The following is a 15,755-nucleotide window of genomic DNA, read 5'->3' as shown; positions in this document are numbered from 1 at the left end:
GCCAGCCCACAGAGGACAATGTCACATCCATCTTTGTCACATCACAATAAAAGCAGCTAAACACAACTGGCCTATCAGTCCAGGGGCTGAAGGACCAAGAAATGAACAGAGGAAAAATCAATAGCGAAATATCAATGCGGGTAAAGCTGCAAAACATCAAGCTTCTTGGACGACAAGCAGGTCCCCGCAAATGGAGAAAGTGGCGAATTGATCTCTAACAGGTATGTTGCTCACACTTTGGGTAATAACTCAATGCCACGGTGGAGGAGGAACAGCACGCTGGGAAAAACAGCAACGAGTCATAAATCAGGGGAGCCAGGCTCTATTGCCGTCAGCGCTGAATTGATGACGTTTTCCTCTGCCATCTAGATCATTCCTCTGTTGACTTCAGAACCCTTGGCTTCCTGTGTCTGCTGGTTTATGGGGCATTTTAGCATGATCTCCCTGCAGTGCTTCTGTAAATAAAAGGTTTTATTTTTCAGGTAATATGAGGGAAAGCCCTCAGGGTGCAAAGTTACAAAAAAAGACAAGGGGAATCATCTAAATACTGAAAATAAGATATAATGTTGACACTTTACAATAAGGTTGTATACACCGATCAGCCACAACATTAAAACCACCTGCCTAATATTGTGCCCCCTTGTGCTGCCAAAAAAGTACCAACCCACATATCAGAATAGCATTCTAAAATGCTATTCTTCTCACCACAATTGTACAGAGTTGATGTAGACTTTGTCAGTTGAACCAGTCTGGCCATTCTCTGTTGAACTCTCTCATCAACAAGGCATTTCCATCCACAGAACTGTCGCTCACTGGATGTTTTTTGTTTTTGGCACCTTTCTGAGTACATTCTAGAGACTGTTATGTGTGAAAATACCAGGAGATCAGCAGTTACAGAAATACTCAAACCAGCCATCTCACGACATGCATCTTAAAATGTATCATTTGAATGAACAAAGTTTAATTCAACAAGGTTTTTCTTCTAAAACATTGTCAGTGCAATAGTAACATCTTGCAGTGCTGTTTATTTCTCGTCATATTTTCGTCAACAATGATTGAATTAAAATAGTTGAACTATCCTCAAGATCACGTCTTTGTTACAGAATCAAACAGTAGGCTAATTACTGACATATCAAATGTCTGTAATTCCCCCTTGATGAGATTAACACCACATTCTGGACTTGTATTCAGAACTATTTAATTATTGTCCAGCTATTTAGTTATATTTAGTTGTGTTGAATGTATAATTATTTGTCACCTGGAATATTTTTTAGCATTGACATATACAGACAGAAATGTTAAACCAATGCAAAAAGATTTATATTTATGTTATTTGGTTTATTTTGCGATATTTGACAAATGGTGTTCAATAACACAAGTTTGAACTACAATAAACTCCTAATTTATGCATAATTTGCATGCACCCCTTCCCCGCTGTCATACTACCATTTAACACCGTTCAGTGGTGGTGATTTGCCCTTAACCACTGTTGTGGTAAAAAACTGCCAATGTAACTCCCCTAGCAAGAACTGCTCACACTGTCTTCAGATAATGTAAAAATCTAGTTGATAATTTTTTTAAATATATTTACATTTATGCATTTGGCAGACACTTTTATCCAAAGCGGCTTACAGAGCCCTTATTACAGGGACAATCCCCCTGGAGCAACCTGGAGTTAAGTGCCTTGCTCAAGGACACAATGGTGGTGGCTGTGGGGATCAAACCAGAGACCGTCTGATTACCAGTTATATGGTTTAGACCACTACACCACCACTCCAGTAACAGTGGAGCAGTATTTGACTGTTTCTTTACTTCAATCATTGCTAAATACAACACTGATTAGCAGCCCTAACACCCTGAAAACCACAACACTCTAGCATTTTGTCTGTGACTAGCATGGGTAAGCACTGCCCCACATTTTATTTATAAAATGTAAAAATCCAGTTTGTCGTTTTTTACTGTTTCTTTACTTCAATCTCCAAGTGGTGCAAAACCAACATACAAATTCATATCAACCAGTTATAAAATTCTGGCCAGTTGTTAGGCAACATTTTGAGGCACACTCAATAGACAACTTTCTAGAAGATGACAACCTAACTCCAACAGTAAAACAACTTTTCCACACTTTTACTCAAGAGAAAAAATCCAAAAGAAAAATGGCTTGATTTGAAGTTTGAAGCAAGTTTGAAGACAGACGTGATAGATGAAACCAAGAGGGTGCCAATTCATGTAAAAACTGTCCTTTGCACCTTGTCAAGAGTCACAGCAAACTCATTCCTTAAGAAACACTCTTTTTTTGTTGTTGATAGAATGATTTGTGTCAATGATGGTTTCCGAGTTGTGAAGAAAACACTGCTATTATCGTCGTTATTATGCAAAAGTCGACAATAACTCAGCTCAGCACAACAATGAAGGTGTCAGTGCGTCAAACCAGTTCATTGCAGTTTATTTATGCATGAATATGCAAACGATACTTCTGCAGCATCTGACACATTCTCGTACCTGAGTGTGAAAACACCTGGCACTCAATGCCATCGCACAGACATAGAGAAACATTATGTTTGAAGCTCTTGAAGGAACCGTCCTATAAATGTCTTCTGCATAACACATAATCTAAACTGACTAAATAGAGCTGTTTTGACAGAAGTGTGATGAAATAAAAATTTAAAAGAGAGAACGACAAACAGAGGCAATCATTAAACCAATACACTAAAAAGCACTTTGAAGGGGTGGCACATTATTTGTTTTGTTTTGACTGAATGAATGAATGAAAAGTAATAAATGAAAAAATAACAGATGATCCTGAATGGATTTATTGGGTTGTTTCTATCAATAACTGTATCTATTTTTATCTATATCTATAATGCCCCCCAAAAGAGGCCTTTGTAAACAGTACTGAAGGAGTTCCCAAGTATGCTGACCATGTATAGGCTGCTTTTATCCTGTCAGACTCACCTATTTTAATTCACTTTTTAATTAAAATGTTAATTTTGTAAAGAAATTCATAAGCAGGCACAATGCTATTTGTCTACAAAACTATTTCAAGCATTTAAGCATAAGGCTTTAGACCAAAACGATCGAGAGAAACATAAATTTAGTCATGTTCATCCAAGCTTTAGACTGGTAGCATTATTTCAGAACTTCTTCTCTTTGATAGGATTCGTCACATTACATTGGTGCCCCTTTTGTTACAAGTGGCCCTTACCAGCTCTTTCTCACAGGGAGATAGTCTTCCATTTAAAGCATTTTAGCTTCAATTCATTTTCTTATCACTGCTTTTCTCTCACTGATAAAGATGTGTGTTCCTTTTGGATCTTTATCAAACAATAAAAGCCGGGGGACTTTCAGAGCACTGGAGCAGCTCGAATGACAACTGTTAGTCATTATATTGGTCACTTTTAGCAGAAAATGTGAATGAGTCACGTTTAATTGGACAAATTAGCATGTGGTGTAAAAAATAGGTGGACAGTTGATTGGATGTGACTGACGGAGTGCCATTTGGTTGTGATTGTTGGCAGACCTGTTTGCTCTTTAGCAGCTTTGTGGCTCCCTATGACTGTTTGTCTCCATATAAACAAGGTTCCATTTTTCCATGCTGAAGCCAGAAAATGGCCGCTGTTTGTCCAACCAGAATTTTTTCAACAAACATCATAAACGCACAATTAAATCTTGACATAAACACATATTAACACAGGAATTGGCTTCTCTCTCTTGGCATGTACAGCTTCCAATTGAAAAGTCAAATGGACTTTGAATGCAACTTTCAACAAATGCATTATTTGTATCTCTGATAAAAGGTGCACAATTATTAATAAAAAAGTGTTTATTTGTCTAAAACTCTGTAGTAGAAATCACACATTCACATGCACCTTTCAAAGGACAATTGCTTAAAACTGAAAATAGTATCACTTTACAATAAGGTTCCGTACGTTTACATTGCAGTACGACTATTACAGTTAATATGAACTAACAATTGAACATTCATTTTAAAGAATCATTTAAAGCTAATTTCAAGAAATCAATGAATTTGAACATTATTTTAACATAAAAAGTTACAAACATAAAAATTATTTTATGACTATATTCAACAACATTTATAAATTAACGTTGTTAGACGACATTTTACCATTACATTGCATTAGTTGATGAATTTGGTATCATTAACTAATGTTAACATATAGTACCTTATTTTAAAGTGTAACCTTGAAAATTGTGGCATCATCTATCCATGTTGCTCGAAACTTGTTGGCCTTTTTTGCCGTAGGACCCAAAAAGAGTTGTCAAATGTCAAAGCTGCTCTTTTCCATACAATGAAAATGCATGGTGATCGTTGGGCTTCAATTTTAGCAGCAGTTTTGATCGATCGATCCATCTATCCATCCATCCATCCATCCATCCATCCATCCATCCATCCATCTTCACATCTTTGGGGTCACTCATTTTGAATGTGTTATTGCGCTAAAGAAAGTTAGACACAGCACAAAGAATATACCAGAATACAAGTGCCGAACATGGGCTTTTAACCCTCTTGACATGTCTAAAAACATCTTGCTCCAGCACGAGATGCTGAAAAAAAAAGCATGACGTGGTACAACGGTCAAAGACATGTGTGATCAACCCAGAACAAAGCTCAAAGAATAGACAACTAGAAAGTCATGAATAGAGTTCTTCAAAATTCAGCATTTAAATGTGTTTACAGTGAATCCTGGTCAGACAGTCGTGGTGTGCTGTGAGCTACAACAGTTGATTTTATCTTCAAATCAGAAAAGGGGCAATAAGCACAGAGTGTGAATCTCACTTTCTGGAAGAGGGAACGTTCAAATATTGCTCAATCAAGAACGCCGTTAATAAGAGGGCTCTAAAAAGAATTTGCAATTTCCTTTGACTTACATCAAGTCAAAGCAAAAGGTCAGTCTAAAAGACAAACTGATTCATCTTTCGGAAAGAAATGAGATTGAAAAAAAGTGCTCTACAGATACCGGCGTGCCTGTATTGAATCATCATATTTGTCATAGAGTTCTTTCAATGGAAGCAGTGACCTTTGAGGTAGTGGAGTAAATTGCTTTGTGGCATAAAGGTAAGCAGGAAGCTTGAAGCATGAAGCTTGATTAACCTGAAGATCTCCGGATGTAATCCAGACAATTAGGCCTTGTTCAGACCGCTACAAAAACTCAAAGATTTTTTTGCATATCCAGATTGTATCCAGATGAGTTTTTGATAGTCTGGACAGTAAAAAAAACCCACATGAAATCAGATTTTTCCAAATCTGATTCAAACCACAATGGATGTGGATGTGGTTTCAAATGCGATTAAAATCAGATATTTTTCAGATATGTCTCAGTACGGATGCTCTGGCTTCTCAATTTGGGTTTCAAATGGCCTTTTGCGTCACCCTTAATGCGGCACAAAACTATGACTTCAAATATCGGTGACTGCAGCAGGGAACATCACAATATTTACCAGTCTCCGGAGGAGTTCCGCACCGCGACTGGACAGAGCGCATATTTTTCCCCACATCTGTTTTGGAAGCATCATCACATGGTTACGCCTACGTCATTACCAAAGCAACCCATGCAGATAGGTTGGTTATGTCTGAACGCGCAAATCTGATTTGATCACTTGCAATTAATAGTGCGGACAGTCTGCCTGAAAAGATCTGATTTGAGAAAAAATCAGATTTGCCTCGTGTCTGAACATTCATTATGCATCTACTGTTACTGTCTATTGTATCTGCTTTCTTGATTAATTTGGCGTTCATTTGATAAATGCCTCAATCTCTGATGTCTTCTTTAATACTGGAAGCAAAGCCATAACATTGTATTGATAAAACTAATCTTCTCGGTCCTTCAAAGTCTTCCCATGTAAGACTCAATAAGAAAAACAAATTTTAAAAAAACTTTACAGTAGTAGCATATTTATGTTTACTCCCAAATTACTATATTACTATATACACAATATAAAGTCCTTCACTACAACTTGTAAAAAATGTTGCCTTTATGACTTCTTTGCATAAAACTTTAAACTTGTTTGTTAAAAACTCTTTTAAAGGCATCCTAAATGTGCTTAACAAAATAATTAAACTGGTGCAATTTAACTTTATATTTCTTTCTTTATTTAAGTATGTTTTTCATCAATAGCAATGGCCAAAAAACTCCCCAAAAATTCTGTATTTTTCTGCATCACTGATGTTTGAGTCAAAACAATCTTGACACGCATGTTGCTTCTGTCTAAACAAAATGGTCAAGGCTAATTGAAGCAGATATTTAAAGCATTTGAATTCACACAGACATTAATGCTGTCCTTATTGGGTCTATTGTAATTAGTGCTCAGTTATTAACTTCTTTAGCGCTGGACAGCCATCTAGAGACCTTAACAGGCCTGCGGTTGATGATTTCCCCACAGACAGCCTTTCAACATAGGCCCTTGTGTCACTTGAACTATTCTGTGCTAGAACAATTGCTATTTAATGCCCTGTGGTACATCGCCACCACTATAAATCAAGAGTGTGCCAACTTTAGGTAAATTAGCAATGTATAAGCTGGGTGTGCGTTTCATTTAGTTCTCAATCAAATCAGATGAGTTAAAAATGGGATTTCTGATATTAACATTTTGCTAACCACATTGAGAGAATTTTAAGTGAGCAATTGCAAATACGATTAAAAATGATCTGATCTCCAGATATCAGATACTGAATACTAGACACTAGATATCAATACTAGACATCAAATGGCATTCACAATGCATGTAACTGCAATAATATAATATAATGTATACTGATGAATTGTAGGTTGGGATTTCGTTGGATTGCTACAAATGGGCTATAATAATATTAGAGGTGTTTGCTTAGAAAAACATCACTATTGTTATAAAAATTGGGTGCGTAATTCATTTGTCACTATTTGTGCATTCAACATTATTGATAACTCAAATAGTGTGGCTTGTTGAGGAGAGGTGAGCTATGACTTTTTGAAGCGACTAGACTAACAATTTATACCTGGTGGACAATAAAATGGGTGAAAAATCTCACAGACTACATTGAAGGAAGGGCACGACCCATATCCAGGTATGAAAAAAACATAGGCTGTTTCTGAATGTGCATTCTTATGTGTTTTTACGTTCACGTGGACTCCTTCAACATCAGCATCCACTGCCAAAGTTAAATTCCAATACTTAAAAATGCAAGTACTGAGAATGCATAAAATTACCTAAACGTGTTATTGATCAGGATGAATATCGAGGATCCATCAGATGCTGACTTGTGGGCAAGAACCCATTTGAAGTCCCAGAAGTCATGGCGGCACTACGGTGACATTTGATGAGTTTTCCCTTTAGAGTTTCCCGATACAATCTTGCGATTTGTGAAAGTCTGATGGCTCGTGAGAGTCAACATTTGTTGTTTTGGGCATCATTTTAATGAAATAATTAAAATATGGAGGAAACAATTGTTAGCAGATTTTTTTCTTTGAACGTTCGAGTTCTTCCAAGATAGCTTGGCAAGACTGGTCTTCAAAAGAGCGCAAGTCTGCTATCTGCGTTCCTAAGAAATTTGGTGGGCTCCTTTGACTTGGGCCAGTAAACACCCAACTAGCAATCACCTAGAACACCCTAGCAATGCCCTAGCAACCAACCAGAATACCTTAGGAATCCCAAACACTTCCCTCATCCATTGTTCCAGGAAACACATAGTCCTGCCCAAAATTCAAACCATTGCTTGAACTAATGTTGCTGTGTCTGGCTGGTCGGGATACTCACAAAGAGTTTTGATTGTGCTATACTGTTTACACTTTTCAGGCAAAATCAACCTATTCTTATGTGCTGCATAGTTGTCTCTCTCTGCATATTAAGCTTGGTATTTTAACCTTAAAAAATTACACACTTTGGCTGTAGCTTCATTGGAAGGAAAACTTGTAATTTGTTTAAAGTCATATTTGTGTCCAGAGATCCTTAGCCTTGGAACACAATTTCACAGTTCTGCCGACTGCCATCCCACCAGTGAAACTTGTTAATTGCGTGCAAAACCCATGGGCAGAAGGGTGGCAAGCCATTACCTTTTGTCCCTCCACATAACCTGACTGTCGTGCCAACCTTCCCGCTTTATCATGCCACGGCATTTGGCTTTCTTTTTGCAGGTGGCAAAATGAGGCCGCAGGCACTGCGCTTGGCAACCTCCTCTCAAAAACAGCATGCCAACTGCTGCGCCTTCTCAATTGTGTGGCAGCCGCAGAGATGCGGTGGGCAGAGCCTGGCTTGGCTGCCTTTTCAAGCCAGGCACAAATGAGATTGGCACCCATCGCAGCTCCTCGAGTAAGCTGTGTGATATATCGTCCCCAGCTGTGGTCAAGGTGGAGGCAGGGAGGCAGGGGTAGCTAGCAAATGTGGTAGATCTGTGCCTCGATGGAGAATGTTCAATCCCTGTGACTTAACAGCATGGGAGTGAGTACAGAGAAATGGCACAAAATGTGCCACAGCGTGGATACAACGCACACCATAATAAACTGAAAGTGTTGTTTCACAGCATAACAGAACGTTTAGTTTACAACACCCTCACAACATCGTGTCCCCAGTTTCAGAATGACTGAATTTAACTAAATAAATGCTTCATTAAGGTAGTATTGTTTGTTACAAGGGCTATATCGCAGTAACTTTAAGGTAACTATAGGGTTTTGATTCAAAATCTTTTTCCTCTAGCAACAGATGGTGGTGCAAACACCTATTTCAAAACATTATTAAATTAGAATGATTTTTGTAAATTCTATGATCTAACTACACTATAAAAAAATTCTTCATGTGGTAACCTCTAAATAAACTGTTTTTATTCAAGTCAAAAATATTATTTAACATCAGTAAACTGGACAACATTAGATTACACCAACAATACAAATTTTTAAGAGTTAGATCAGGTAGAAATAGCTCCTTAAGATAACAACAAAGTTTAATATCAGAATATTTTTGCTATAGCTGTAGAGTAAACAGATGAAAACAATAAATCCACACTGGTCTAATCAATGTACATTTTAACCAAAAGTTGAACTGTGTTCTCAGGACATAGCATTTTTCATAATTGTCAATTAGGGGCAAGTTGTCACATGAAGTCAGTGTGGGTTCAATGAAATATATATCTTTATTCCTGGGCAATAACTGGAAATGTTCAAAAAACTTTTGTAGCCAAAACGGTATTGTACAGTATATGCCTATATAAACTTTATCATGTATCTATTGATCTTTAAATATAAATCTCCCCTTATATAATATTCCCTGGAGTAAAAAGTGTGACAACTCCTCTGAAAACTTTTTTAGTAAATTCTTCTATCTGTTTTAATCAAGGTGTAGCCTTCAGCACTTTATAAACTGTGGCCTAGGCCTTTTGCGATTATTAAATAACAGCCTGACCATTTGAGACAACCTTGATTATTGGACATTCAAATTCCAGTCACATTTTAATGACCAAATAAGGGAATTTTAAGCTAATATACAGTATGAATGCTATGAACGGCACATTTGTGTGTCATTCCGTTGAACTCCAAGTCTGAGCATCACTGAGCCGCTCCGCAGAGGTCAACAAGTTCCTGTCCTGCGTGAAGCATTCTGATGCGTGCACAGGAGTGGTGGTGGCGTAGTGGCTAAAGCACAGGGCTGTTAATCAGAAGGTCGTTGGTTCAAACCCCACGGCCACCACCATTGTGTCCTTGAGCAAGGCACTTAACTCCAGGTTGCTCCGGGGGGATTGTCCCTGTAATAATTGCACTGTAAGTCGCTTTGGATAAAAGCGTCTGCCAAATGCATAAATGTAAATGTAAATGCACTGTCAGCAGAGGCTTGTGCCAAACTCCCTCGAAAATATGAACAACTGAAAAGTATCAACTTTGATAGTGAATGCAGAGGATTCCAGTTTCACTTTAAACGATCATGTAATGGCAAATGTTCATGCTCGCTGTTTTAATGACAAGCAGTGACAGAGGAAGAGACACACACTTACATGCTTAGAAATATTTGACAATTCCATAATATAATAAAAATATACTATAAAATGTATTTAAAAAAAACAATATATATATATATATATATATATATATATATATATATATATATATATATATATATATATATATATATAATACATATATGTACAGAAGAGGATTAGGGCCAAGCAATAATAAAAAATAAAACCATCTCGAGATTAAAGTCATTATAATGACTTTAATCTCGATATTTAATGAGTTTATTCTGAAGATTGTATTTCGACTTTTTTCTCGAAATTTAACGAGTTTAATCTCGCATTATAATGACTTTAATCTCGAGATGGCTTTATTTTTTTTATTATTGCTTGGCCCTTATCCTCTTCCGTATATATGAGTTCAAAAAACAATTATATAGAAATATTTTGATATTTAATACATTTTTCATGTCATTTATACATTTTTAAAACCTTAAAAGGAAATCATAGTTGATTACAATTTGATATATGTATTTGAAGTTAAATATGTAAAAATGACTTATTATGGTGTATTATGCACACTCCTTAAAAAAATATGACAATTTATATGACAATTAATCGTGAAAGCCCCAAACGAAACAATTAATCATCACAGCCCTAAAACAGATAATTAATCATCATAATCGCAATTATTTGTTTGGCAATTAATTGTCAGCCAAATTTGATAATCATGACAGCCCTACTGTTTTCCGAATACCGATTCACAAAGAAAAAGCCTTATCAGTGTCCCCACATACAAAACAAAATCCTCACAATCTAAAATAATGTTAACGTCTAATTCAGCAATAGTATGAGGCTTTGCACATTTTAACTCCAGGATATAAAATGACTTATTGGGACAGGAATCCAAGCTGAGAAAGGCAGAGTAACAGAGCAAAAAGGAGCAACTGACTCATTGAATAATCCCTCCTGGTATTATTCTCAGGGCAGCCATAAAGTACCTTCAAATGAAAAGAAAGTCATAATAAATGGCTGCACCTAATTACAAGGTCTTCTATTACCACTAAAGGCACAACCCTATAAAATATAGGCATTTAAGACTAATTAAACATAGCTCTGGTTCCCTAATCCAAAGTCATTGGTTATGACAAATAATGCACTCATATCACTAAATGTTTTGCTAAAAGAAGAGGAAAAAAACAGAGCACAGAGAGAGGAGCAATTATTGTCACAAAATTAGTGGGGAAAAAACACACTCCAAAGCCAATTGACTCTGTAAAAGTGAAGGGCCAACATAATTGTGCTATTCATGTCAAGGCTGAGCCAGCACAAAAAAGCATGTCCCAATATCCAAAGTTAACCTTTGCCTACAAATAATGTGCTGTTCTCCACTGAACTCATTTTGCACCTCAGTGAATTTTGCACCACCTAATCTGACTTGATTACATCCAACCCATGTTCTAGTCAAACCAACACACGGGAGATCAGATTCAAATCAATATTGTTGAAGAACAGCCTTGGGCCTTCAGATAAGGCAGCAAGCATTAAATACCAAGTCTTCTTGTAAATTATTCTGATCAAGTGCCTTCATCATTTGTGTACTTGAGTGGGGAAACATCTTGAGCTACAGAGTAGGGCGGAAACGATTAATCAACGATACAAAATTATTAGTTGTCGAATAGTCGTTTTCTCTCATTTAACGTAACATGAGATCATATGAAACTCTAATGATGACGCGAGAGAGGAGCACAGCAGCTCGTGCCTGACTGAGGAGAGGAAGAAAACACATGTCCAGATGCACTCTAAACTTTCCAAACACCTTCAGGTGATGTAGATCACAAAAAATGACAGAATTATAATGGAACAATGCAATATAAGGAAATACAGAAGCACTGTCATCTTGAAATAAAGCAAAGCCGGATCTGGCATTCCACTTAGGAAAAACCTGCATGTCAGAGCATCTAAAAAGCAAACAACCTGGCATTATATCTTTAATGCATTCTTTATTCAAGTTCAAATAATAAGGAAGTGCATCGTAAACGACAAAAATGGCATTTCTCTGTGCGGTCAGCGCCACGTCTATGAGTCGCATGAAGGGGGAGAGATGAAACTGCACCCAACTGAGGCACCCTCTGGCACGGGGATGCCGTCCCTCGTGCGCATTTGCTATAGCTAGGTTAATAACATGATGGATTGCAACGTATTGAATCATAATATACTGTAGCCTATGTGTCTCGCGTGTATCTTATTGTGAAGTAAATCTTCACAATAAGATTTATAAGATAAGATACGCTGCTCTATTAAGAATATAGACTTTGTTTTTGTGAGTTAAAGATGGATCGAAGTGAAAATAAAGGTGAGAGAGTGTAGTCTCAGCCCATTATACATTGCAACAACGTTTTTGATCAGTCTTTTTTGGCTTGTTTTCCAAAAATAATATCTAAAACTCCTTTAAAACAACATAGATTTACATTAGTAGTTATACTGAAGAAGAAAAAATTGTTATTGGAGAATGTTGAATACAATATTTAATATTTAAATATTTTAAAATATCTAAAAACAGCCTAATATTTATACATTAACCTGAGAAGCAACATATAAGATATTTAGAGTTGCTTTTAGAGAATATATGGAAATCAATGGAAAACAAGACAAAAAGTTTTTTTTCTTTCTTGGAATTCAGTGAATGTCATTTAGAGGTATTTTTAAAAGATGATTTTGTCCTCTTTATTATTAGCAAGCACGTTTAATACAACCTTTTAAGTCTAGGCAAAAGATGAATAGTCGGTTAAGAGCTAATGATTAATCGTTGCAATAATCAACCTAAAAGTCGAATAATCGCTAATAATCGTTAGATTAGTCGATAATCAAAATAATCGTTAGTTGCAGCCTGTATAGACACATACAGTACGTCCAGTTCATCAAAATAATCTACAAAACATTTACTATGACCTGGATAACTGAGCAGCTTCACAAACAAGTTTTTGAGTCGTTGATATGCAGTAATATCTCTGGAAAGCATGGAACGTTCATCCATCCAAGATTCATCAAATCTACATTTTTAATACCCTTTTGGTTGGTTGATAGACTATGTAAGCTCTTGCAGACACTAGCGAAGCACTGCCTTTAAAAACCCAAACCATGCAAACTTATCACATAAAAATGGCTTTTTAAATACCCTCATAAATATTCACAGACTTAATGGGTAGCTCAGTGTTATGAATGTGGCAACAACAGACAAAATTGCCACCACTGCAGAAGTAATAAGCAACTAGCCTGTAGCTGCTCCTGGGAGGGAATATTTTTAATATCAGCACAGAGCAAAAGGATAACCTTTAACCTTAAGTTCTTTTGGGGGTTTTTTGTAATCTATTTTTGTAGTGACTACATACAAAATAAAGAGCAAAATGTTGTATTGACTACGAAGACTCCTCACTTATGAGACAATAGACAGTGTACGCCAACATGTCAGCATGCCATCACTTGAGGGAATACAAAAAAACGATCCATATTTTACAAAGCGACTGCCAAGACGAAAGCACTGACAGCTACAGCTTTTGAGTGGGGATCAGATGACTTCTATTCTCATTTATATTCTCGCAAGAAAAAATGCAGCAGAAAATTGTTCCAGTGTTTTTCTTTTTTAAATAAAAGAAGAGAACTGACAGATTCCAAAAGGGAAAACACAGGATCATTCTCCTTTAAAGAAATCTGTGGCAAAATCATTTGTCCTCCTAACAAGATAACAAATGAGGTAGCCAAAGGTATAAAGAATATGTGGGTGCTCAAATCCATTTTCCACAAATGACAATGCTGTTGATACCAGTTCTATGATTTCACTTTATGAGCAGGACCTATAGCAAGAGGATAAAACAGGAGGAAGTAATTGAAAACATGTGGCAACAAAGAAAATAATCTTGTTTTACCCAACCAGAAACAACTAACCAGACATAGCCAGTATTAAGTCATCAATATAATGTATGTAGATGTCAATTTGTCATATAGACCAAGTGATCAAGAATCAAATAAATGATAGGGTTTTATTGTGTATTTCAGTTTTCCCTGCTACTCTATGTTGCTTTGTATGGATTCATATCTGAACTCCATACTTTACTCAGCCACATGGTGGAGATATAGAGTGTGTTTAAAATTCTGCAAAGATTTTGGACAGACAATTATGTGTTCAGCTATTATTATAATGACAAATCATGTCTTAAAGTACACAAACCCATAAATAAGATATCTAGCCCTGGCCAGCAGCGAACGCTATAGCTTGACAGCCCACATTATTAATAGTAATAAAATCCACCCAACTAATCGGCAATATTTCTGTTTGTATGATCAAGTTATTGATATTAACAAAAGAATCCAACCCACCACATTACAGGTAGTATTGCAAATGACATCTTCATAGGGCAAAAAAACTTTCTTACTACAGCTTAAAAAATATGCATTTTTAATATGTCTGTGAATTTGTCTGAAGAAACAATAAAGGCTTTATGCATCATTTCCAATTCGACTGTTAACACAAATCATAACTATGTCCATTTAAGCATAATTCATTACAATAACACTAACAAAGTGAATTAGTAAATTGCATTACAAATTAGTTACATAGTAATTACATTTATATTACTCATTATTTGGTATGTAATCACACTGAGCACTAATCTAAAATGTGACAATTTGACTGACTTTTGCCTTATAATAATCTAATAAACAATTCAGTCTAATAATCTAATAATACTCTATAACAATAATAGATTTATTATTATTATTATTATTATTATTATTTAAAGTAGGCTAATGAGCAAGAAGTGTTGGCTTATATTGCTCTTTTTTCTTTTATTTTGTTTCACACAGAACAATTAAATTCATCACAACAATACCCAATCCATCAATACAGGGCTTCTGTAATTAAAGCGTGTCCTAATTATAAATGCATCCTAATAAGCTCAAGATCAGTGGGGGCATCACTGGAGACAGAACAAAGTCAGCACTACAAAACCCATTGAGCTGCCTACCTAGACAGCATTTCAGAGCATCACGGGCGCGTTGTGAACACGCGTTCGGAACGCGTCTATGATGCCCAAAAATGCTGTGAAGGTTTGGAAACACGGCCGCTATCATGCGTCATAATGGACTTCACTCGTATTTCGGAATGTGACCACGTCAGATCGGCGTTTGAAACACCGGAGCGCTTGACAAAGACAATTCATTCATTAAACTGAACGCAAATCAAACATTAAGCATTGAGACGTACCATTGTTGCTCCAGCTCCCAGTCTCTGAAGAAGTCAAACTCGAATAGGTCCATGGTCGGTGTGTTTCAGTGAGGTGCCGGTGGCCGCGTCAGGAACTCTGGCTCTCTCCCTCACACTGCCTGCTGCTCTCTCCGCTCAGCGACACGCAGCCCAGCGGAAGGCGGAGTCAGGGCTCACTGGAGGCGGTCACTCATCCCGAAGCAAACCAGCGCAGAACTTTGAATCAGAGCAGTTGCTTCACTTGTGTCAAACCTACATCACCTGTAAAGACTGATAATCTATTTAAATCTTATTTTATACGAATGAACACTCTTGTTATATGTGTGCCCTTCCTAAGCCATGTATTACTATGATAATAATAATAATAATAATAACAATCATAATAATAAAATAAATAATAATAATAATAAGGTAAACTAAAAATACTGCATAACTTTTTGTAACTTTTTGCTTTTACATTTTAACAAGTTTAACAGTGTCTAGAAGTCTATAAAATAAATGTATAGGATTATCACTAACATGCAAATTTATCATCATTTTGTAACATCATATAATACT

The 15,755-nt window shown here is 36.4% G+C and overlaps 1 protein-coding gene across 1 annotated transcript in view; it reads right to left on the bottom strand.

The window, feature by feature from the left end:
- The window catches only part of LOC127663059 (AF4/FMR2 family member 2-like), a 245,911-nt gene extending 230,612 nt beyond the window's left edge, over window positions 1–15,299 (bottom strand). Inside the window, exon 1 of the mRNA XM_052154466.1 lies at window positions 15,198–15,299. Within this exon, the coding sequence (XP_052010426.1) occupies window positions 15,198–15,250 (53 nt within the window). The 5' untranslated portion in view covers window positions 15,251–15,299. The remainder of the gene's footprint in view (window positions 1–15,197) is intronic.
- Between the last annotated feature and the right edge of the window lie 456 nt (window positions 15,300–15,755).

Source organism: Xyrauchen texanus, chromosome 23 (assembly GCF_025860055.1).
Source record: "Xyrauchen texanus isolate HMW12.3.18 chromosome 23, RBS_HiC_50CHRs, whole genome shotgun sequence".
Lineage (NCBI taxonomy): Eukaryota > Metazoa > Chordata > Actinopteri > Cypriniformes > Catostomidae > Xyrauchen > Xyrauchen texanus.
This window is presented reverse-complemented; position numbering and strand designations above follow the sequence as displayed.